A 24,433-nucleotide genomic window follows, 5' to 3' on the forward strand; every position below is an offset into this window, starting at 1 on the left:
TGTCACCGGTAATTCATTCCATTTATAATAACTAGAATAAAATGTTCCAACATTGACCGTGATATTGACTTGATTGTGGTCTAGATTGATAAGTAATTTCTGTTTGTTATAACGAACTGCAGTCGATCATTAAGGTCTACCTTCAACAACTTTTTTTGGATGCTTTCCACGAGTAATTCCTCAATGAAAAAAGAAGCAAACTAAAATACAGTTTTATGATCTTCTTTAGGTCTCATTTTTCAAAATGTATGAAGAGGTGGACATGGAAATAAGGTGATATCTTTTATTGTCAAATTGGAAAAAGAAATTCATGATCGATTTTGAGGAATACGTTTTTTCTTCTTCATTCCCCAGCTCCCTGAAAATATTGGAAATGGCGATAAAGTTCAAGAGTTCTAACGTGATAATATGTCTGAAAATCAATTTTTAGTTCGAGTCATAAGTTCCTCTGGTGACAAATTTTGGCTTTAAAGTGGGATTTTAGGTATGCATATTATGCATACCTTTATAATTTCGAATTCGTACATTCCAAGCTTAGTGGATATAATTTTAAAAACTTTACATATAATAGGTAGGTAATGTAGGTATATTTATTTACTACAGACTAGTAAACACGTCCTTTTTATATAATGTCGCCAGTCAGTGTTTATGAAAAGTGTAATTTGCATCTTTAAAGAAATCCCAAATTACGTTTAACGGTCACTGGAACATTATAACGTTTCCATTCAACAAATTTCTCAAAAACTCTACGTACGAAGCTAGACAAATCAGTGCAATTGATTTAGGGGAATCCCCCAAACGTCGACAACAAATTTAGCACTTAATCAGTAGACGTCCTGTGGGGTAAAGTGGAGTAAAGTGATCTATTTTTCGCAATAACTTGGTCCTTTATCTGGAAAAATATGCAGGGCGTCCCATTTAAATTAGAATATTGGACGGTTATTCTGAAAAAGACATCAAATGAGTTTTGTGTCGTTTACTTGCCTGCAGATTTCATAAAAACATTCCTTTTGGTTTCATACTTTATCCCAACCCTTCAGAAAAAGTTAGGAATGACCGATAAGAAAAAATCATTTTCAATTTAATCGAAGAGAAGACCTCTTCTTTCACTTTGAACGGAATGTCGAATTTTACGAGTGAATTAGTCGTTGGAATGGCACGAAACTGATCTAGTGCACAATAAAGCATCGCAAATCTGCAGTAAATCCACCGGAAACTCAAAGTACTTTCTTCGAGTTGCACCACATCGAATAGTCGATAGGTCCCATTCTATTTTCACAATGTTCATTAGGCGAACTATCATTAAGATACCAAGATACCTCCGGTAAAAATCGGTTGTGAAATAAGTATCGGAACGCAAAAGGCCGTCAATTTTTGCCTGTAACTGTTTAGTAGCGGTATCATTTGAATAACATGCTCCATTTACGGTTTTCGCATTTTGCATGATGCAATGTGCATTACGGCATGGGTGCACACAATATGAAACTTGTCTTTTCCTATTTGCTGAATATTTTAATGCACGACCGTGTGAAGGACTCCCGGATTATATATAAGCAGGGGGTAGCTAGATTCTAGTCATAATTCGCTGGATTTTAGTTGGTTATCACAAAATGAACTCCTTGGTGAGTCTGTGTTATTTTACTGTTTTCCCATATTTTCATCGTTTATATCGATATGAGTGGAATCGTTGTAGATGTGAATTTTCATATTACTTCCGGTTTCAAAACTTTCATATTCTGATACTTTTCCAAGATTTTGACTTGGTCTTTGTAATAATTGTTAAAAAATCAAATTATTTTGATTATCCACTAAGAACGAAAACGTTTTCTTAATGATCAGCTATTTCCTGTTAATTTAATTATTAATTCCACTATGATGAAAAATTTCCTTATTTTTTGAAACTATACTTATTCGTTCATGTGATATTTTGATAGCTGTTATAGAAACTAACCTTGTTTAGGTTTCACTATTGAATCGAATTCTATATTTCATTCCATTTCATTCAAAACGTTAATGAAGTCATCATTAATCCGAGGCGGTTTGACATAGATACCTACCTACCTAATATAGTTGTCAATCGTAAAATTTATAAGCTACCTGTTTCTCCAAATCGAAATTTATCAATCAATTAATAATCTTCTTCCTCTTCCAGGCAATTGCAACAATCGCTTTAGCGCTCTTCTGCGCGTCTAGTGCTTCCGTAATCGGTCATGGTCCAGGTCTGTTAGGCCCCATTGGAGCCTCAGCGACGCTGTGGAGTCCAATTGGCGCATCAGCAGGTCTTTACGGAGGTGTAGGTCCATCGGCACATCTGATCGGTCCAGTAGGTCCATCCGGTTCTCTGGTAGGCCCAGCCGGTCCCGTAGCCAACCTCGCTGGTCCAGTCGGTCCATCCGCCAACCTCGTAGGTCCAGCTGGTCCAACCGCCAACCTTGTAGGTCCTGCTGGTCCAACCGCCAACCTTGTAGGTCCCTCCGGTCCAACTGCTAACCTCGTAGGCCCAAGAGGTCCATCTGCCAACCTTGTAGGTCCAACCGGTCCAACCGCCAACCTCGTAGGCCCAGCCGGACCAACCGCAAACCTCGTCGGCCCCACCGGCCCAACAGCCAATTTGGTCGGTCCAACTGGTCCCAACGCAAATCTGGTCGGTCCCTCCGGTCCAACTGCTAACCTCGTAGGCCCCACTGGTCCAACTGCAAACTTGGTAGGCCCAACTGGTCCAAATGCCAACCTCGTAGGCCCCACCGGTCCAAATGCCAACCTCGTAGGACCCACTGGTCCAACCGCCAACCTCGTAGGTCCTGCTGGTCCAACCGCCAACCTGGTAGGTCCTGCTGGTCCAACTGCCAACCTTGTAGGTCCAGTTGGTGCCTCTGCCAACTTGATTGGAGGCGCTGGCCCAGTTGCTGGTTTGCGAGGACCTATCGGTGGAGCTATCGGCATTGCCGGACCTGGAATTGGTTTGGGAGGTGTTGGTATCGCTACCCGAGGATACGCCATTGGTGTGCCATCTCTAGGCCTTGCTGGCCCAGGTCTCTTAGGTGTAGGACGATTGAACCTAGGCGTTGTTGGTGGTGGACATTCTGCTCTTCTATCTGGACCATCTGGTGAGTTCTCGTTCACTCATATGAAATAATTCGATTGGTCGGATGTGGACAATATTTTGACTTTTCAATTTTTTTGCAGGTGCCATTTCTAGAGACGCTTTGGGACATGCTGCGATTGCTGGACCAGCCTATGGTATCTTGGGTTCAGGACTCGCACACCACGGTTAAATATGAACAAAAACTACAAACCTGCTATTGATGCACTGCCAAACGTTCATACCTCTTCCTCCTTCTATTTATCTTCTTATAACGTTTGTTGATGTGATATATTTGATTGTTACCTGCCTGATCCTAGTCTATATGTAGATTGGATTCAAATATAGCATTTTGAAATTGAACAGTATCTTTTTTTATCTTGATTATGATGAGAGATTTCAATGAAGAGAGTTTAATGATGTTTGTAACATCATTGAAAACATGACCTCTCGATTAGTTCCAACCATAAGCAAAATTGACAAGATATATGCAACAAGAATAAATCTCAGGTATATACGGATTTCAATTCTTCTGCGAAGAAAGTTTTAACTGACCCCATCTTATTGGGAATTTTTCTAAGGTCCAGTTTAGAGTCGCTTATCTTCCAGAAAAATCATCACAGATCAGAAAATGATGCACATTCCGAAGAAGCAACTCTTCTTGTAATAAATCTGCAAACTACAGCAGTCTCGAAGCAACCGTTCGGTCTTGACGAATTTTTAACTGAACCCATCCTTTGCAGGATTTTTCGAGTCGTTTATCTTTCGATAAAAGTAACCGTAGATGGAAATGTGATACATAGTTCGAAAGAGCAACTCTTCTAGTTATAAACCTAAAAATTTCATCCATCTCAGTGCATTTGTTCGGTCTTGACGAATTTATAACTGAAGCCATCTTTTTCAGGGTTTTTCGAAGGTCAGCTTTCGAGTAGTTTATCTTTCAATAAAAGTAACCGTAGATGGAAATGTGATACATGGTTCGAAAGAGCAACTTTTCTAGTTATAAACCTGAAAATTTCATCCATCTCAGTGCATTTGTTCGGTCTTGACGAATTTTCAACTGAAGCCATCTTTTTCAGGGTTTTTCGAAGGTCAGCTTTCGAGTAGTTTATGTCTCAATAAGGGTAACCATAGATGGAATGTGATACAAATTCTGAAAGAGCAACTCTTCTGGTAATATATCTGAGAATTTCATTTATCTCGAAGCAACCGTTCGGTCTTGACGAATTTTTAACTGAACCCATCTTTTCCAGGATTTTGGAAGGTCAGCTTTCGAGTCGTTTATGTCTCTCTAAAAGTAACCGAAGATAGAAATGTGATACATATTCTGAAAGAGCAACTCTTCTTGTAATAAATCTCACGATTTCATCCATCTATGCGCAACCATTCGGTCTTGAAGTTTTATAACTGACCCAGTTCAAAACGTTTCCTTCAATATTTCCTGGTGTATGTGACCTATCTACAAGCTTATTTGGGCCAAAAAAATCAAGAAATCGTATAAATCAATATTTTTATTGAAATCAGCAATACATTAAAATCTACAAGACTAGAAAAATTATAAAAATCTAAGAACATATCCACTCCATTTTAATTCTTCGATTCTGTCTGCCTTCCATACCTTCCATAATCATTGGTATCCAAATCATTCCTCGAAGTCAGCTGGCTTATTGAAGCCGTTGGAATTTGTTGGAGTTGAGTCAAACCTCCCGCTACTAACACAGGGTGATGGATAACAGGAACGATGTTGCCAACATTCTCCAGTTGCTTGCCACCAAATTCGATCACTTCCCTGTTCCTTGGATCCGTAGGTTGTACAAGAACCGTATCTAATACGGTAGAAATCTGACCACCATTTAGTGGTGGTGTTACTGTAGATGGTAGAATATGACCATCATCAATATTCACCCAAGATCTTGAAGGTACGTTGTTTCCTTCTTGTACTCCAGTTGCAATCAATCCGCCAGCAGCATTTGGAGCATTCGAAACGATTTGATTGGCCAGAATAGATTGGTCTTGTAAGGGTATACTCCCAGTCAAGCCATTTGGGGTGAATATGGAATTAGAATTGCTCAAACTAGACGATGAAGGTATATCTGCTCTAAGATAAGTGTTTTTAGATGCTGTCGTAAACAGAGGCCTGCTAAATTGAGTTATATCACCATTTTCCTCTGTAATTTGAGGTGTCTGGACCGAGGAAGATAATATTGGAGACGATGTGGATGATATGATCCTTTGTTCACCCAATGGCGTTATCGTAGATGACGACTGGATTCTAGAATTCACTAGAGAATTGTCTATGTTTTGTTGAGCGACAGTCTGACCCAAATTAATTCTACTAACATCAATATCGCCATTCGATGGAGCTACAGTTGATCTTTGAGTTGTAGTAACTACAGTTTGTCCCAAATCTATTGCATTGGGAGGTAACGACTGAGGTGAAATCGGTGATGAAGAAACAGTTTGAGTTTGAGGTTCAACCAATGGTGCATCAACAGTTTGTAATCTTGAAACTTCTCCATTTGGTGGAGGTGGAGGTATTAATTCGGTGTATAGATGTGGAGGAGATTGCTGTACGTTGTACGTCAAAGGAATTCTATGGTTTTGTATAGATGGAAGGGCTAGATTAGTGTTATAAGGTTGAGCAACATTCGGATGAAAACCATCGATTGCAGTGGGAGATGGAGGGATCAGAACAGAAGATGGTACGGCAACTGGAGGAGCTGCAACTGGTATAGGCGCTACTGGAATTCTTCTCACCGGCTCTGTGAATAAAACATTGAAATATCAGTTAAATATTCAACAGAACAATCTTATTTGACTTGAAATGAATATTTGAAGAGAATCGAAAGTTATTTCACCTGAAATTGTGGTTGAAGCTGGACCAGAAACGATAGAAGAAGATCCCCTTACAGAAATAGACCCAGATGGTCCCTCCAAATCGGAACTTTGATTCGGTTCAACCTCAGGAGCATCAACCAGTTCAGTCTCGATGATGTGTGGTTCTTCAGCTGTCGCAACAAATGTTGGAAGTGCTGCTGATTGTTCTGTCCGGATAGAAACGTCAGTTGGTATTGTTTGAATTGGAACTGGAGGTGAGAGGTTCAAGGAAGGTACAGAGTTCTCTGGTATAGTTACTACGGGTGTTGCAGATGCCACTTCTATGTTATTGGAGACACTGATGGTCTCTGATGGCGATACTGTGACTGATGAGATCGCTATCTGGTCTGGCACTACAATAGGCTCTAGTCTAGCTTCGGTTTGGACAGCACCGCCGATTTGTTCTGATGTAATTTCGCTTCCATCTGGTCCTCTGATGATGGTTTCTTGGTTTGGACCTCTGAAGAGTCCCCCAATGCCTCCAGGGTTTACTGGCAGTGGTGGATAGCTTGGGGCAGCATTTATTCCACAGACAAATGCTGCCATCAGCAGCCATAACTATTGGAAATTAAAATTAGTGTTAACTGGAATTTATTTGTGCCTTGTCCAGTTAGATTTCTGTGGTGCACTTTTGGAATTGAGCAAATAAATGAAAACTTCAGCTTTTATTTTTGTGATCTGTTTCGAAAAGCGACTGAAAAGAGTTATCTCGACTATCAAGTAATGGACCTTCGTACTTTGAGTGATGATATATTCCAGTTCACTGGCTTGCATTCTGGAACTGTGTTAAAAAGCAGAGGTTGAAGTTGTTTATTGAATTCCAATTTTGATTAGTGAAAGTTGAAATATTTGAATGATGTTTTCTTTATTTCATTGTCTTTGAGTCAATTCTTTGGACATGAAGATAAAGCCATAATATTCGAAATGAATGTCTGGGTAATATAACTCATATTTTTACCACGGGAGGTAAGACCTTTATTTCTTGGGTATCTCATAATACTCACACGAAAACGGATTCTGTTTATCGAGGAAACAATCTCTGAAAGACACACCATAGTGCCTCGCATTTTCTCGATTGCCCACAGTCAGTTTCGAAACAAAACAATGCAGGGTTACGAAATCGATTTTGAAAAAAAGAAAAACGTTACCTACCACAGAGTTCATTGTTGGATCTGTCGATCTGTAACAAGGATAACTTTAAAGACAATTATGTATAACTTCTATTTTATACGGCCGAACAACCTTGCTCGTTATTTTTCTTCCTCGGTCAACACCACGCCCTCACAGCGTGTTGAATTGCGACACATTCTTCTGGAATCTACATCAATGTAGCCATTTCCTGGGAGATACTTCGTCTCTAATGAGCTGAAGGAATAGTACTTGTGCCTGGTGAAAAACTGGCCGTTTTGATTCTACTCCCACTAATGGAAGGAAATATGCATATGGATGAAAATAATGTGCTATTCTATTTGCGTTTCGATTATTATTCCTGAGAATTGAAAGATTGATAATTGTTACCCTCCTGATGGAGAATAATATAAGGATATTGAAATCATATTTCAAAAAATAAACATGATTTTTGGCTTTGTTATAGTTTTACTGGATACTCAGATAACTTGTTCTGTAGAGCTAACTGATAGTTTTTTATTGTTCCCCAACACCAATTTTCTACAACCAAGTTGGTCAATTGAGTTGAAACAGTTATGGGACCTATTATTGTGAGTATAATGAAGACGTAGATGCATTCTCAGATCGTGCCTACACGATATTTAGCAATAACCGTTAACTACCATAAAAACCACAAGGAATGTCAATTGGATGAGCTCCACCCTTTTCTATAGGACCACTGCAAAAAACGCCATGGTTCTATCGTTATTCATAACAGAATGGTTTCCTTTCCCTTTCATTCGAGTAGATATGTTGCCTCTGTTTATGCATGCGAACTTTGCCACATCGGAATTGAAACATTAATGATTAAATGCTTGCAGATTATGTAGATACTCGGTGCATAAGAAGTCTTAGATCCATAGACCCAAAGATTATAGAGTTAGGTTAACTCTATAATCTTTGCATAGACCAATAATGAATTTTATTACTAACCCATGTCTATGGTTAAACCGAGAAATTTGTTATTGAATGTTTTTATTGCATCCATTTCATAAAAAATACTTTAATCAATAGCCATTTAAAATTCGCCACAGTCTTCTTTTATGTTAACGTTCCTAGCAACGTTTTTTCAAAATTTTAAAATGTGATATCTAATCGATTTTTGTTTCAAAAATGAGCTAGGGTTGGGACCCCCCTGAAATGACCTGTTTGCTCCTATCTAAGTAAGAATAAGAGCTATCAATAACGATCCTAGGATATAATAAAAAAATATAAATTATTCTCAGATTCCCAGAAGTAACAATGAATAAACTGAATAACACGCAAGGAATCTATTTTTAGAGAAACGAGCAAAGGAAAATTATAATATTAAATTTTTTTGGAAACTGTCTCAAAGATCCTAATGAGAATATGGGTTTTCCGACATGCTGGATCCATTCCAATTAAGTGAACTAAAAAATGAAAGTGGAAAATTGAGAAATTCTATTTTCTCGATAATAAGGATCCCAAAATTTGATATGAAAACACAGATTTTCAAACAAATTGAATTCAATGAAGGTGAAATCAAAAGTGATCCGATTGAAATCTGTTGATTCGAAAATTTTGCATTTCTGGGTAAAAAATAAGCTAGGGCTTAGACTCTTCAAAGGGACTATATATTTTCATCACTTCAAGAATTAAGGTATTCAGTTACTGTCCTAGGATCTGAAAAAGATATTTAAATTCTCTGGAATGGTATTAGACACACTCCATGGTTCAATGGTGCATTTCATTTCAAAGAGTTTTTCAAAGTGGAATTAAGAAATGAAATATGGAAAACTAAAAAATTTCATTTTCTTGAAAAAAGCATTAGAGATGAGCTAATTTAGTTAGTTCCCAAGACGTTGAATCCATGCAAAGAAAAATCAAAAATGTATCTTTCTTCGTATACTTAAATTCTCGTCGTTGAAATGGCTTTTTTCAAAACTGTTAAAAATGAGATATTTCCTCATATATTTATTAGCATTGCCTGCATATCTTAGGCTCTCACAATCATATGAACAGGCCCCTAAAGACCTATTTGAACCTATTCAAGAATTCCTTTATCATTCTTTAACCTAGGACCTAGGATGCTATAGATATCTGAAATTCTGAATGTCAGAGTTCCTTTTCATCATTTTAGTAGGTACTCAGTGAGAAGATTAGGTTCACAGTATGGATAACTAAAGAAATGTTGGTGTGTGTTTAGTTTTTATTATATGAACACATAGAACAACACACATCTACATGCAAAAATGACTATATGAGATGACTTAATCCGTTGACCTGAAGTGGCGTGGTTCCCATGGAAAATTTTTTGTAGGTACTCGAGTGAAGGGCGTAAATTATATACAGGGTGAAATGAAGTGAGTAGCTTAACCCCAGTGGCCGATAGCACCAAGAGCTCCATGACCTCCGATGTTGGCGGTTGGTCCCCAGAGTCCGTCAGCAGCCACTGTACCAGAGGGTCCGGAAATCACAGCTGGGGCAGTTGGTGGTCCTCTGACGGCAGCACCGTGGCCGGTGGCGGAGATGGCTCCACCTCCAGCAGTAATGGCCCCAACACCTCCAACTAGGGCTGGTCCAGCAAGGGCAGGTCCTGCTATCACTGCTCCAGGGGCTACGAGTCCAGCTCCCCAGCCCAAACCAAGACCTCCAATACCGATAGCTCCGGGAATACCGTGGCCAGTGACAATACCTGCAGGTCCAGCAACTACAGCACCGAGGCCAAGGCCTGATGGTACTGCGGAGGCTACCGCTAAGCAAGCAAGTGTGGTAAAGATCTGAAAAGAACGCCAAAATAAAAATGGGTCTTCTACAATATTGGTTTTCACTTTTAAACGGTTTGAAACAATAGGATTTTATTTGGATAGTGAAGATTTGTGCCTGTCATTTTTATGTTTCCTCTGTCTATATTTCTTCTGAGCAGATCTACTTTTGAAATGGATACCTACGTCCATTTCATATATTCATCTCAAACGTAAAAAACCCTTTTGTGTAATTTTTCCTTTCGAAAACTCTAGACCAGATTGAACACCCTTCGATTATTTTTCACTTACCAGAGCGTTCATGTTGATAGGCCTAATGAATCGAACTAGACTGCTTGTACAAATTTTCTCGCCCTATTTATATGAAAAGAGATATTGACCTTCCTGTTCATGAGCATAAGGTGATAATAATGTCAATATGGAGAAAAAATTTCACTGCTTCTTAAAATAGATACAACTCTGTCGTATTGGATGCGAAAAAGGGTTGATATGGAATTATTTGAACGAAATGCATTCTAATCGATGCAATAAATCTATGCATTTGAATATGGCATAGATTGGCGTTCACCTTGACTTTTGATTGTCTATGTACGGTCTCTGAGGGAGTAAACCTGAAGAAATTGTTTCCGATAGGCGTTGGCTATTCCACTTTCCGTGCAGGAATTCATTGAAATTTCTTCCTCTATCGATATTCCGTGTAATATCATATGAACCACTAAAGGTAAGTGCATGGTGAGGTTAAAAAAATGGAGGAAAATATCGTATTCCCGAAAATCCCACCTGTTAGAGCCCCGTCGATGAAAAATTTCAAGAAACGATGATTTCGACGAGTCTTTGACTCGTACAAATGTTTCAACAGTAGATTCTTGAGGTCAAAAGAAACACTCTTTTTCTAAACCATTTTTTCCGATTCAGCCATTTTTAGTTTTCATAATGAGCTATGCCATCCCTGGAACAACAAAATTTCCTTCTGAATAACAAGATGTGGATCTTTCAAACAAAGTTGCATTCAGTCAAAGTACTCAATTTTCCGAATTTCACAGATAATTTTCATTTTGGGACATCAAATTACTCGAAAACTTTGCATTATACGAGAAAATATGAAGAATACTTTTATTTCACAAAACGTAGTTTTAAGAGTTGGGTTCTTTGAATTGTTGGTATTTTTATGGTACGTACTGGTCATAATAAGAAAACTGGAAGACGTAGGTAATATCTTGTGTTCGAAAAAGATTAATAAAAAATTTGAAAAACTATATTCCGAAATTCATTCCATTCGATAAACTCATTCGTGAGATAGAACTAAAAATAACATTTTTCACGATATTTCAACAACCTGTATCTTTTAAACCGAGCTGATTTGGAAAAAATGGTATAGGAAAAAAGTGTTTCTTTTGACATCAAGAATCTACTGTTGAAATATTCGTAAGAGCCAAACACTCACACTGTATTTATTTCAATCTCCGAACTTCTGGTTATACCAGCAACTGCCTACTACTTCCTTATTCCAAATGACACATCCAGTATATCTTTGAATAGTTAGATAGCTGATTTGACGACCACTTCTACAGAATGCCAACCTTTGGTTAAAATCCAACGGTTTATGGTGAAAACTTTATAATATTCAGTTTTGCCAGCAGTATAATTTTTTTATATTCAATTCATAAATAGAATTTCGATTTCACCGATTTTAAATTCACCTATTCGGTACAATATTGAAGTATCTTGGAAAAATGTGAATCACATTGAAATTTCACTGTCCACTCCCATTTTCCCCTGTGTATTCTCTCAACCATATGCCTATAATTAATAAATATCCTCCTATCAGTATGGTAATTTCGATATTCTATAGCTTTATCATATCCAGGCCCTACCTAACAATCCGTATCATTGTTTATGTAAGTACTGCCACTTCCATGCAAGGACAATTGGAAGTCATTTTCCTATATAAAGAAAGAAAAATCTGGTATATGTATCATTCTTCTGATAATTCTTCATCTCATCATGAAACTCTTGGTAAGACTGTTAGCTTTTCTTTATTACTCACAATTAATTTCACTTTATCTATATCTTTTTCGTCTTTTATTGTTTTGGAAATCTTCGACTTCAATCTGAGCATAGACAGCAGTTGTTTTCTCTGCAATTAAGATTACCGACTGTACAGTATAGTCAATTTGATTCAACACCTCTTCTAACAAAATATATTTTTTGGGCAGTTCATCGCTTTCTTCGCCTCATTGGCCACCTTGAGCTACGGCTCAATCCACGGAGCTCTGGTCGGACCCTCCGGAGTAGTGACCGCAGCTGGAGCCATTGGACCCGTTGGAAACAGCCTGGCCTGGGGCCATGGACCCTGGGGCTGGGGCGGACTTGGCTGGGCTGGACACGGTGGAGCTGCTGTCGTGGGGCCTGCTGCCGCCCCCGCCGTAGTGGCTGGACCTGCTGGAGCCATCGCAACTTCCGGAGTTTGGGGTCATGGTCTTGGTCTTGGCTTGGGCCATGGTCATTGGTGGCGTAAATGAGGGGAGACGATGCAGTGATACCACCAATTGATGTTCGGCGGAATGTCAAGTACTTGCGAGAGTATTTCAACCTGATTGTCTGATAACGAATGTAATATAAGCTGAGATTGTCAATAAAACTTGATGAGCATCCAGAAATTTCTCTTTTACTTTATCCATAAACAACACGGACAGTTTGTTCCGTTTAGAAAGCTAATGCAACACGAATTCTCAACATCAATCGAAGAACATATGAATGAGCACCAAAAAAAACCGTTTCTAGTAAAGTATACAGATACAGGGTGCGACAGAGACCATTGACGAGTTTCGAGCCGTCATTGCTTGAGCTGTGGTTGGGGTAGGTAGGTGTAGAAGGGATCTTCGTGTTCCTTAGGGTCTGTAGTTTTTAGTTGGCAACTGAATTTGGACAGGATTCCCTGGAGGCGTTGCCGTTTCGTGATGAGGCACATTTAACCTTAGTGGAACAGTGGCTAAGCGAATAATCGAAGAAATCCAGGTCATACTTCTGGCAATATGCCGAAAAAAAGTCGAACACTTCCAGAACCGACTACATCAGTGTATCTTTGCTTCACTTACAGATATTTTTTTCGAAATTTGAGTACAAAATCTATAGTTACTACTGATTCTTCAACTTTTCGGGTTTTTTTCATAGACCTTTGGCATATGTTAATCAGCACCCTGTATGTAATTCGATCTTGACATAATTGAAAAAGGAGAAGAATAAAGTCCATTGGAAATGTACAAACATTTACTTCACATGAATTGATAGGTTTGATTCAATTTGGAGTTGCATTGGATGAAAGCTTGATCTTCAAATTGTTTTTTTTTTACCACTATACTGTAGATTCAAAGGGGGTTTCATTGCATTTCGGCCTAAAGTTCTATTATAGCTCGACCTCCATTCTATGGCTCTAAATGGACTACAGTATCTGGGATGGATTCAAAGAGATCACTTTTTCACTTCTACAAGTTTCTTGTCCAAAGCTTTTTTTTCGTAAGCTAGCAATGGTGAAGCATTCTCTCAACAGATGCTTCAGATTTTCCTTCAGCTCCCCACAGAATGAATACTTCGTTTTCTGCTGGATCCATTCTCATCAAGTGCTTCCTGATCTAAGAAGATTTGATGAAACTTGTTGGAATAATCCAACCTAAGAAGATTCGGCCAGAATGTTTCTCTTTCGGTTTTCTACTTCTCCTGAACCTTTTTTGTAGCTACATTTAGGTACATATACCACATAAAGGCTCTGGGACAATGGAAGGAGTTCAAACTCCTTTCCTAGCAAGTGTTTTAGCCTCTAAATTTCCTCTGATTTATTTATTATTATATTTGAGGAAACTTGCTTTTCCCTGTTAAGAGATATCCTGCGACCTTTACTTTTATGTTGCTCGATGTTAACTTATGTTCTGGTTCTTCTAGAATCTAGCGTATCGAGGGTAGTCAGAGAAAGTAGGCTTAAAATTCATCATCATTTATTAACGTTTTGTTTTTTTATAAATTATACATAAATATGAGCATGAAAAATGTACATAATCGTAGTCATTGGTGAGGCAGTGGTTATGAAAGAGATGAAACTCTTGGCGTCCACACTCAAGACACGAAAATATAAAACTATTTCCCGAAATACCCTGAGATATGGCACACCAAATTCTGGTAGGCGTTGCCGCGTCCATTTTACCATCCATGTCCATGAGCGTAGCCAACATGACCGATTGCTCCAAGGGCTCCATGACCTCCAATGTTGGCGGTTGGTCCCCAGAGACCGTCGGCGGCTACCCTACCTGCAGGTCCTTCCACCACGACGGGGGCGGTTGGTGGTCCTCTGATGGCAGCTCCGTGGCCGGTGGCGGCGATGGAACCGCCTCCGGCGGTCAGGGCGGCGGCTCCGTGGGCGATTCCGAGTCCGAGACCGTGGCCAAGTCCAAGTCCGTGTCCTAGACCGATTCCGTGTCCTAGACCGAGTCCAGGTCCGGCGACGACAGCGCCAGCTGCTACTGGGCCTGAGATGACGGTGGTTCTAGCTACAGGGCCGGCTACCACGGCGGCGGGGCCTGCGAGAGCTACTCCGTGTCCAAGACCAAGGCCGTAACCAAGTCCGTGTCCTAGACCCAAACCGATTCCGTGTCCGGCCGGTCCGATGGGTCCAAGTCCGGTCACGATTCCGGATGGTCCGGAAACGACTGTTCCGATTCCATGGCCTGATGGGGCTGCGCAGGCGGTGGCCAAGAAGGCGAGGGCGGATACGATCTGGAAAAAATTGAACATCCAGTATATCTTTGCGTTGTTGTGGATAGCAGATTTTATGGATATTTCTACAGTATATGCCACACCTTGTGTAAAAACTCAGCGGTTTATGAGTTATTGGGATTCCATGAAAAAACTGGTGAAAAGGGGAGTTTTTTGGATATTTTTACTGTGGAGGTTAGTTTTGTTCGAAAGATCTTCACAATTTTCTAATTTTCGATTGTTTTATAAGAATGTTTAAAATGTACAGAGTGTTGCTGAGAAGATCTTTGAGTTTAACAAAACGAATTCATCACAACTTGAGATTTTCATATTACAACCTATATTTTTAATTGTTTAAGACGATTCTACGTAAAAGAAGAGGGTTGCCTAAATAGTTTTCGAGTAAGTATTGTGATTTGAATTATATGTTGACAGTATACTATTGGCATAAGTTGCTCTTGAGATAGTTGGGATTTTAGCCAATGATTTTTCTCCTCAAAATTCTTTGTTGAAATAGTGAATTTGAAAGACTATGGGGAAATGATGTGTTATATCTTAAATTTGCAGCTTTTCCTCGATAAGAAATAAATATTTCTGATTAATATTCGAAACACTACTCAAACATAGGTTGAATATGCACGTATAAGTAGAAAAAAAAAACAGAAACAAAGAATCAAATGAAAAAAAGTTTTCTGAAAAAGTCGAAAATGCCAACTTGGATTTTCTTTCTGAATATGACTGCGTGTACTTTTTTGAACTTACCAAAGCGTTCATGTTGTTCTTGTGCTGAAACTTGACTTCACAATGAGTACCGATTGACTCTTACCCTTCAGTTTATATACATTTGCAGATTTGCGTTCGTCCTTCAATTACCATTACATTATTGTTTGATCCAAAATGAATCGGGATATCCAATCGCGGCCTCACCTCGCCCATTTTTACGATTTTTACAGCATTTATTATTAAAATTGCACGGTAATGGTGCGAAATTGTTTGCACACGTATCGGAATTAGATCGACAGATTGTTCATTCACGTTTTCCGAGTGTGCAGGTTCATTTCCTATAGCTACACCCACTACTAGACAGTATATGCATCTCAAACCGTGCGATATTGTAGGGTCAATGGTAACGCTGATTTATATTTGACATTTTGGAAGTTCAGATACACCCTGTGGTCTTAGGTGAGTTTTTCGATCGAAGTTGAGGTGCTAATTTCACAGATATCAGTGTATCTATACCTGCTCTTATTTTTCGTGGGCCACATTCTTGTATTCATGTTATTGATCTCACAGTTTCTGTTGGAAGATGTCTGTACGAGGATATATTGAAAAATTCTTAGCCTACTATAGAACCAAACAAAATTTCAATGTCAAAATATTTTATTATTCAACATATTCTCCTCCTTATTGGGTACATTCATTACGGCAACGTCTCTAGACCTGTCAAAATAATGTTTCTTCTTGCTCTGCAAACCAAACCCCCACAGCTTTTATTACCTCCTCGTTGAAAGAAAATTTACGACCTTTTAAACTTTTTTTCAGTTGAAGAAAGAGATGATAGTCGAATGGAGCCAAATCTGGTGAATAAGGTGGGGTGTTCTAGTAATTCAAACTCTAAATCACGAATTTTTTGCATGCCAACATGAGATTTGTGCGCAGGGGCGTTGTCCTGCAAAAACAAAACACCTTTGAATAGCTTTCCGCGTCTTTTCTCTTTAATTTTTTCACTGTAGAGTGGTCAGTTATGTCGAATAGTAATCTCCGGTTATTGTTCTACCCTTATCCAAAAAATCATGATTACTTCATGGCAATCCCAAAAAACTAAAGCAAGAACTTTTCCAGCAGATTTTTGGACTCGAAACTTCTTAGGTCTTGGAGAACCAGTGTCGCCATTCCATCGATTCTTGCTTTGTTTCTGGATCGTAGAAATGTACCCAAGTCTCATCCATAGTAACAATTCGGTTTAAGAAGTCTACATCGTTTTCAAATCGAGCACAGATCGAACGCGATGCTTCTACCCTAGCACGCTTTTGGTCAAAACGTTCAAACATTTGGGGATCCATTTTGCAGCAATTTTTCTCATGTCCAAATTGACGTGAACTATATGATGAACGCGTTCGTATGAAATATTCAGTGCTTCAGATATCCGTTTCAGCCCAATTCCACGGTCTGATAAAATTGTGTCATGAACTGCATCGATATTTTCGGGGACTGACAGAGAAACTGGCCTTCCCGATCGGTCATCATCTTCAATGGAAAATTTACCTATTTTGAACCTTACAGTCCTATTTTTCACGGTCGCATACGAAGGACATTGATCACCAAGGGTATTAAGCATATCTTCATAAATCTGCTTACCTCTTAACCCTTTTAAATACAAGTACTTGATGATGGCTCGATACTCCAATTTTTCGATTTTCACAATTTCGGTGGGCATCTCCTTTCTTTTAATTTATTGCGTAACTCTGGTTTACTATTATTTTCGCAATCAATTGGTCTGAATTTAGCAGAGATTTCGGATAAGCCAAATTATTTGTAAATAACAAAAAATTCTCCTAACCAGCATTATCTTTTTCCTACTGAGATTAATTTTTATCGGGAACTGTTATTTTCTCGAGAGTAGCACTAGATGCAAGACTCCCACAAACACACCCTCCTTAATTCGATACCATTTGATTACTCATTTACGTCGACTGACCTTGCATTACCCTATATCATTTTTCTGTCATGAAATTATTTCATTATTGCGAAACGTCATCAGTATGCGCTTTTTTTTCAGCTCTTTAAATACACTGTATTTCAGAGCATATCCTGTTCAATGACTAAGCGATTTCAATTATTCCTCCATCGATAATAAAACCAAAACCGCTATTATTGATTAATGTGGATTATGTTAGACTGTTAATGACTGTATGCTAGTTCTTGTAGGTATAGTTTACCTACGTTAGCTTGGTAATTGGACAGATCTCAATGCGTAACGCCTTCGCGATTTGTCTATACTGTCCAACTGATATCTTCATCAATCAACAGATCGTAGAAGCACTTTCAAGAAATTTTCGGAGTATTTCTGAACTTCCACCGTTTTGATTCAAAATAATGGTCAAGAAGATAAATCATAATCAATTTTTGTCAGTAAATCATAACTCATTACACATACATTTTGTGAAACTTGATAAAAATAATGAAGAAGGGAAATAATTCCATATTATGCTTCCGAGCAAATTAAGATTTCCTTACTGCGATCAGTATAAATGTAGATCTTACCTAATACAAGAAAGGATAAAAGAATAACAGAGAAAGGTAGAGAATCAAAGATCAAATGTCTATTTGCCATATCCTTCATTCAGCATTCTCAAAATTGTTTGAAATAAACGTTATTTCAGTGCTATTAAGAATATTCATCAGTGAAGAGTGCTCGTATTTTTATTCCTTGTCGTTTGTGTAGTTTCCCCATGATATGAGAAACTTATATAAGTTTGGAACTTATGGAGAGTATTCTCTATAGGATACTACAATTTTCAACTCATTTCAAATTTTTGTCAGCAGGAAGTTATAATGATTCATTTGAGATTCTCCAAACGATAAATTTGAGTAAATGTGAAGTTTCAAAAAACTGTAGTTAAAATTGTATGGGTAATCTAAAAATCTCCAAACTGTGTTGCACTCGAAGTAATCAACTTTGTCTCAATTCAATCAGAAGATGCGAAGAATGGTTCGCAAATATCTAATCCATTTTCTTCTGCTTATTCATTTCTCAGGAAGTCAATAAATTTCCCATTGTTCTTGATTCTCTCAGTCACTCCGATACAGTTAGAAATGAAGGACGTTTATCTTGATTTACATTTTGAATAAACGTATTCAATCAATCAGAGAGTATATGTAATGGAGGTTTATTGACCAGGTATATAATTATTTTCAGGAGTAAGCATAAATAATGCTTCTCAAGAGGTTATTTAAGGCTTCCTGGGTTATTTCAGAGAAATATTCATTTTTCCTCATCAATTTTCATAGGTAGTGACACTGATGGAAAAGATAATAAAAATAAGAGAAAAACTATAAAATATGGTCTTATATAATTTTCATCGTATGCTTTCTTATAGTCAACTCCATAGAGAGATAATTCTTTCAAATGTTTGTCTTTGATTCTCCAAAAAATTTCGGGACTTTTACATTCTGTTATAGTTGTTTTCTGTGGACAAAATTTTCTCTCTTTGAAAATAGATGGCCTTACCAGAAAGTTATAATGAAGCTTGATTAACAAACTTCTTATAAAGAATCTATTTCTTTATTTCTTCTAGTGTGTAACACTAGAAGAAATAAAGAAATTTGAAGAATTACCAGTCTTTCCACTTGTAAATACTTCAGTAGTACCATTGTATAAGGACATTGTCCTTATACAAGAGTGCTCAGCTCAAAGTCGAAGGGTTTCATTGTAATTTCAGAATATTTCTATAGCTGTTCGAATAATACAACAAATTTTAGTAAAATATCTCCTTTAATATCGTCATTTCGTATACATCAGACTAGCAATCAGAAAAATAAATTAATAGACCTAATTTTACCACAAGTGACCGGCAGAGATTGCTGGACCGGCGATGACAGTCTTGGACAAGCCGAGACCAAGTGGCAGAGGAGCCACAGCTGGGCCTGAGATGATGGATTTGGTCAGGATAGGCTGGGGTGCGATGGCCAAAGCTGGGGGAGATGAGATGATGGTCCTGGTCACCAGTGGAGACTGAATTGCGATCGGTGCCGGCCCTGATACGATGGTTTTGGTCAATAATGGCGAAGAGAGAGTTAGAGGAGCTGGTGCTAGGGCTAGAGGTGCTCCGATGAGACCTGGTGCAGCAGAAGCTGCAGCCAAAGCGCAAGCGAAGATTACCTAGAAAAAAATTAATTAAAAAATTGTAGGTATCGTATTTTATGAAACTTGGGTGAAGCCCAGAAATTCCAAATACTCCCATGAGTTTTAAAATACTGCAAATTTCAGATGAACAGGGTCTGGATGTATAATTGCGAAAAAATCAGAATACTCACAATGCCGTACATGTTTGTGGTGTAAATATCTTCAGATCGAAACTGAATGATCCTCTGGTTGAACACCCCGAGCTTATATACAGCATCCTCCCCCAGTTCATCCTACTATTTCACAAGAAAATGAAAAAATAAACTGGTTTTCATCAGCATTTCAAAGACTGCGTGGTATATGGTGTTCTAATCAGGCCATACAATGCAAGGTTATCTATGCACAAGTTCAAATGTAAAAATGTCTAGATTTATGGGACAACAGGCGAGCACCAAGATTAAGTCCATCTGGGTTGGACTGCCATAGCCCTTGGTAGCTCAAGCAAATCGATATGGACCACGATTAATCAGATGCAAGGATAATTTCTGACAGAAATTTCGTTCCTATACGACCGACGTGTGAAATATCGTCGTTTTTTACATCATATTATGGCGATGGGTTGTTTCTGTGGACTTATTAGGAGTTTTGCAATTTGCTCGCACGGTCATATCTAGAAAAAGAAGGAAATTGCTTGATATCATTGTTGGAGTAAACACCTAGAGGTTTCAATGACGATCAGCGTAAAATGATCTAGTTTTGCTCCAACTGATGGATGTGAGATGCATCGACAATTTCGAAGAATATTAACAACAAAATAATTGTAGGTAAGTGATGGATATTCTTAGAAATAGGTACACCAACTGGCATTTTTACTATATTAGATATATTAGATAATGAAACACAAGAATCAAACTCTATATTTGCCAGGGGTAGAAAAACAGTCCTCAAGAAACTTTTCTCCTTATTCATATTATATCCTTGAAATATTTGCGAGAAAAAAATTACAGAGAACAGGTTTTCGAATACGCTTTATCCATTGCGAGCAATTTTGAATACTTATCTACCTTCATTTAGATTTTCATCTTCGAAACTGCATTTTTCAAAAATTGCATATTTCATACTGTGATATCTCCTGTTATATTACTCTGATCAAATTGAGATCTCCGGTTCTATAAATCAGTGTTGTCTTGACTTCCACCCAAGCACAAAAAGTCGATTTCGAAAAACGATTTTTTGGGTCGAAAATGAGCAAGGGGTTAGAGCCCCGTAAAATGATTTATTTGCTCCTCCCCCTAAATATAAGGGTGTTCTCTTACTATCTCCGGATAAAGAGACCATAGTAATTGTTTTGTAGATTCCAGGAATCCAAACAATGATGATATATGATTCAATAGAGAATTGTACTCCAGCGAGCTCTTCGAAGACAACTCGAAAATGAAAAGTGAAAAAAAAATATTTCTTCCTAAACAGGGCCAGATATTGGAGATTTTGGTATGAAATGGCATTACTGTCATTTACTGAACAGATAAATCTTTCCTACAATGATATATGTTTTTTATAAAAAAAAAATCATTTGTTCTTCAAAACCAGAGGTATTCTTAGTTAAACCCTTCAAGATATAATGAAGACACCCACCATTATATTCCAGAACGTTCTCAGATTTTTCTCGTATTCTATTAACCCACTTCAGTTTTCCAGATATAAATGTATGTAAATGAAACAAGGCTGAACCAATCGCGAGATGTAAATCAATATCATATTTTCAGCCAGCGATAATCTGATGTAACATTGCAAGAGTTAAGCTATGCGAATTGTCTCTTTAATTTCGCTAAAAACCATTTTGAGAACATTGAGAAATTTTTAAATCATTAACATCTGTTATTGTTACGCTTAAGAGGAATATTTGATGAAGGATAGCAGAGCCTGATGAACGATTATGTAAAAAATAAGCGATATTTATTCAAATTAAGTATGACTTGAATGAATACAGATTTCTGTGAATATCTTGATCAAACATCCTGTGAATTTACAACATGTGGTGAGGATTGTCATGAACTAAACCCTCCATTTTATTGAATTATAATAATCATTGTTTCTCTGGAATTGTTTAAATATTTTTCTATCACTATCATAAGTCTATTTTGATTCATCAATTCTAGGAGCGTATTCTGATGATTCATCTACTATAGATAATACCCCTAATATCTCAATTCCTCTAGCAAAACTACTCCCTTTTTGAAATGGAGATTGAGGTCCAGTAGCCCATCATCATTGAATCAATCCCTCTCAGTAGTCTCAGTACACATCATTTATTATTTGAAGGAGCTTGGAAAAATGGACCATGTCCAGCATAGTTATAAGAATTTTGTGGCTCAGTTGAGAGTATATCTGTATAATTTGAGGATATACAAATAAATGAGAGAAAAAATCACATTTTTTGGTTGTATATAGAATAATTTCATTGTATACTATTCAGTCATCAAATGTATGTATTCATTCGATAATTATACTACTTTAATATTCATGTGTTTGTCAATTGATGAATAATTTGGACTAAATGGAAGTGATTAAAGAAACAAAAAAAGCATTTTTATGTATTTCTATACTTCAACCTGTTTTTCATTCATAGAATAATTAGGTTCACCTGATTCAAGTCGAAGTATAACAATTTTGTTCATTTGAATCGATTTGCATAGTGATGTCTGCCTTCGGGGTAACTCAACCATCATAAAATTTCAAGTCTTGAAACTCTGTGTTAACTACAATGAATGTTTATATCGGTATCCACTTTTCATTCATGCATAACTGAACAATTCATTTATGTTTATCATATGTGTCCCAATAATTATCTAGTTTGTATAGAGGTTAAAAAAATGTCTTCAAGATATTCTTAAATGATCGATAGTAAAGGTATTGTTGAGATTAGGCAAAAGAAACCTGAAATGAAAGATTCAATCCCTTATTTGATTCCCCATTCAAAACGTTTTCGGTCCATTAATAAATGAATCATTAATTATCAAAATCTTGTGTAAATTTTCGATTGGAATGTCCATAAAAACTTTCACATTTGCTATATGTAAGCTATTAAAAGGATAAGATTGAAATAAATGGATAATATTCACAATAATATATTTCTCTTGAATTTATTATACATTATTTACAGATAAATGAAAAATTGTCTACCAAATACCATGAGCTCCAACTAATCCTCCATCAACGATAGTTGGTTGATTCAACAGAGCTGGGGAACCGACCCATGGGGATCCCCAAGCACCATGGGTGGAAATAGTCCTTGTCAGAAGGGGGCTACCAACCCAAGATGGCGAAGCAATAAGCCCAGAGTTCAGTGGAGCGGACACAATTCTAGTTTGGTGAAGGGAAGTCAAGGGTGATGAGAGGGAGGTTGTCGTGATTGGTGCAGAGGAGAGGGCTGCTCCACCAAGGAGAACACCAGCGTTTGCTACAGATAGCATGGAGATTACAGCGAGGGCTACCTGAAAATCAAAATTAATCATTTTTTAGGTTATCTAAAGAAAAAAAATCTAATATGGTAAAGATGTTCAATGTGGTATGATATAATTCGATGAAGAATGGGTTGTATATTTCCGACAATAGGTACCTATTACATTATAATAGTTAGTGAAATAAAGAGTCAACTTACGAATGATTTCATCTTGAGGTAGTTTGGTCGAAGGCTTTGTTCAATTCTGATCACAAACAGAGAAATTTCGCCTTTTATACTGAAATTTCGCATTTCATCAGCCAAATTTCCTCCAAAACTTGTTTGATATTTGAATAAAACAATAATCAATAGGATTCTACTCTATATTATGACACAATTCGACATATTACGTATAATAGAGATTCATTCATAATAACCAATGAGAACTACTTCGTGAATTGGAGGCATAAATGAAACATGATAATTTGAATAAGGACATATTATATCTATTAACACGGTGTAGAATTTAAAAACCACAACTCACGAACTTAAGAATCTATGCCTATGATTCTCAATAATGCTGGAAAATTGAGTTAGAGTTAATAACTTCTGGTTTAAATAATAAGACATGACTAAAAAATAAGATTTCTAACCAGAAATTCAATTGATTCAGAATATTGAATTCAATGTTTGAATCTAAAAATGGTTTGAGTAGAAGTGAATCTAAGCCGCAAAAATATTCTATAAATAAATTCATCAAGAGAATGAGCCAATGGGAATGAAATTTTCTGAAGTTTCAGAGCAAAAACAAGAATTACTTTAACTTACTGAAATATAATATAGTATAATATCTCCTGTTATATTCGTCTGATCGAATTGGGATTTCCGGTTATATGCGTTATCAGCGTTGCCTAGGCTTCCACCCTAGCACAAAAACTCGATTTCGAAGATCTGAATTTTTTGGGTCGAAAATGAGCAAGGGGTCAGACCCCCCTAAAATAACATATTTGCTACTTTGTCTGAAAATCAGGATGTTCTATTACTGTCTTTGGATATGGAGTGCATAAAATTTGTTTTGAAGATTCTAGAAAACCCAACAGCTGATGATTCAATAGATTATTGCACTCCAGAAAGCTCTTCGAAATCAACTCTGAAATGAGAAGTGGAAAAAAATTATTTTCTCCTAAACTGGGTCGGATATTTGTAACTTTGATTCGAAAATACAGGTTTTCGAACACGCTGAATCTATTGCGAGCAGTTTCGAAAGCCTATCTCCCTTCGTTGAGATTTTCATCTAGGAAATGGCATTTTTCAAAAGTTGCGAATATCACTTGAGAATTCGTCAAGACCGAACGGTTGTGCCGAAATGGATAAAATTTTCAGATTTATTACTAGAAGAGTTGATCTTTCATCTTTCAGAATATCTATCTCGTTTAGATCTACGATAATTTTCCTGGAAGATAAATTACTCGAAAAATGACCTTTGAAAATTTCCCAAAAAGTTGGGTTCAGTTAAAACTTCCTCAAGACCGAACGGTTTTCCTGGA

The 24,433-nt window shown here is 37.4% G+C and overlaps 7 protein-coding genes across 8 annotated transcripts; 2 read left to right on the forward strand and 5 right to left on the reverse strand.

The window, feature by feature from the left end:
• Positions 1-1,475: 1,475 nt before the first annotated feature.
• On the forward strand, positions 1,476-3,445 carry LOC123309652 (mucin-19-like). The gene is made up of 3 exons (XM_044892863.1): positions 1,476-1,622; positions 2,153-3,107; positions 3,187-3,445. The coding sequence occupies exons 1-3, from the start codon at positions 1,611-1,613 to the stop codon at positions 3,273-3,275; spliced, it is 1,056 nt and encodes a 351-aa protein (XP_044748798.1). The 5' UTR covers positions 1,476-1,610; the 3' UTR covers positions 3,276-3,445.
• A 1,130-nt stretch (positions 3,446-4,575) lies between these two features.
• Positions 4,576-7,330, reverse strand: LOC123309648 (endochitinase A-like). 2 transcript variants are annotated; one of them, XM_044892857.1, is made up of 4 exons: positions 7,202-7,330; positions 7,112-7,139; positions 5,941-6,517; positions 4,576-5,844 (listed from the first exon to the last, which is right to left on the reverse strand). In XM_044892857.1, exons 2-4 carry the CDS (start codon positions 7,121-7,123, stop codon positions 4,670-4,672), a joined length of 1,764 nt encoding a protein of 587 aa, XP_044748792.1. In that variant the 5' UTR covers positions 7,124-7,139; positions 7,202-7,330; the 3' UTR covers positions 4,576-4,669. The 2 variants fall into 2 exon arrangements, with proteins under 2 accessions (XP_044748792.1, XP_044748793.1); XM_044892858.1 differs by having other exon boundaries at positions 7,112-7,154; positions 7,202-7,303.
• Positions 7,331-9,278: 1,948 nt separating this feature from the next.
• On the reverse strand, positions 9,279-10,303 carry LOC123309654 (isoniazid-induced protein IniB-like). The gene is made up of 2 exons (XM_044892865.1): positions 10,144-10,303; positions 9,279-9,867 (listed from the first exon to the last, which is right to left on the reverse strand). The coding sequence occupies exons 1-2, from the start codon at positions 10,153-10,155 to the stop codon at positions 9,460-9,462; spliced, it is 420 nt and encodes a 139-aa protein (XP_044748800.1). The 5' UTR covers positions 10,156-10,303; the 3' UTR covers positions 9,279-9,459.
• Positions 10,304-11,706: 1,403 nt separating this feature from the next.
• LOC123309659 (uncharacterized PE-PGRS family protein PE_PGRS20-like) lies at positions 11,707-12,512 on the forward strand. Its single transcript, XM_044892869.1, has 2 exons — positions 11,707-11,868; positions 12,069-12,512. Exons 1-2 carry the CDS (start codon positions 11,857-11,859, stop codon positions 12,372-12,374), a joined length of 318 nt encoding a protein of 105 aa, XP_044748804.1. The 5' UTR covers positions 11,707-11,856; the 3' UTR covers positions 12,375-12,512.
• A 1,315-nt stretch (positions 12,513-13,827) lies between these two features.
• On the reverse strand, positions 13,828-15,497 carry LOC123309653 (cuticle protein 63-like). Its single transcript, XM_044892864.1, has 2 exons — positions 15,361-15,497; positions 13,828-14,619 (listed from the first exon to the last, which is right to left on the reverse strand). The coding sequence occupies exons 1-2, from the start codon at positions 15,370-15,372 to the stop codon at positions 14,047-14,049; spliced, it is 585 nt and encodes a 194-aa protein (XP_044748799.1). The 5' UTR covers positions 15,373-15,497; the 3' UTR covers positions 13,828-14,046.
• Positions 15,498-19,074: 3,577 nt separating this feature from the next.
• LOC123309658 lies at positions 19,075-19,740 on the reverse strand. Its single transcript, XM_044892868.1, has 2 exons — positions 19,636-19,740; positions 19,075-19,480 (listed from the first exon to the last, which is right to left on the reverse strand). Exons 1-2 carry the CDS (start codon positions 19,645-19,647, stop codon positions 19,157-19,159), a joined length of 336 nt encoding a protein of 111 aa, XP_044748803.1. The 5' UTR covers positions 19,648-19,740; the 3' UTR covers positions 19,075-19,156.
• A 2,816-nt stretch (positions 19,741-22,556) lies between these two features.
• On the reverse strand, positions 22,557-23,664 carry LOC123309655. The gene is made up of 2 exons (XM_044892866.1): positions 23,106-23,664; positions 22,557-22,938 (listed from the first exon to the last, which is right to left on the reverse strand). The coding sequence occupies exons 1-2, from the start codon at positions 23,196-23,198 to the stop codon at positions 22,624-22,626; spliced, it is 408 nt and encodes a 135-aa protein (XP_044748801.1). The 5' UTR covers positions 23,199-23,664; the 3' UTR covers positions 22,557-22,623.
• Positions 23,665-24,433: the final 769 nt, after the last annotated feature.

Source organism: Coccinella septempunctata, chromosome 3, assembly GCF_907165205.1.
Source record: "Coccinella septempunctata chromosome 3, icCocSept1.1, whole genome shotgun sequence".
NCBI classification, from domain to species: Eukaryota; Metazoa; Arthropoda; class Insecta; order Coleoptera; family Coccinellidae; genus Coccinella; species Coccinella septempunctata.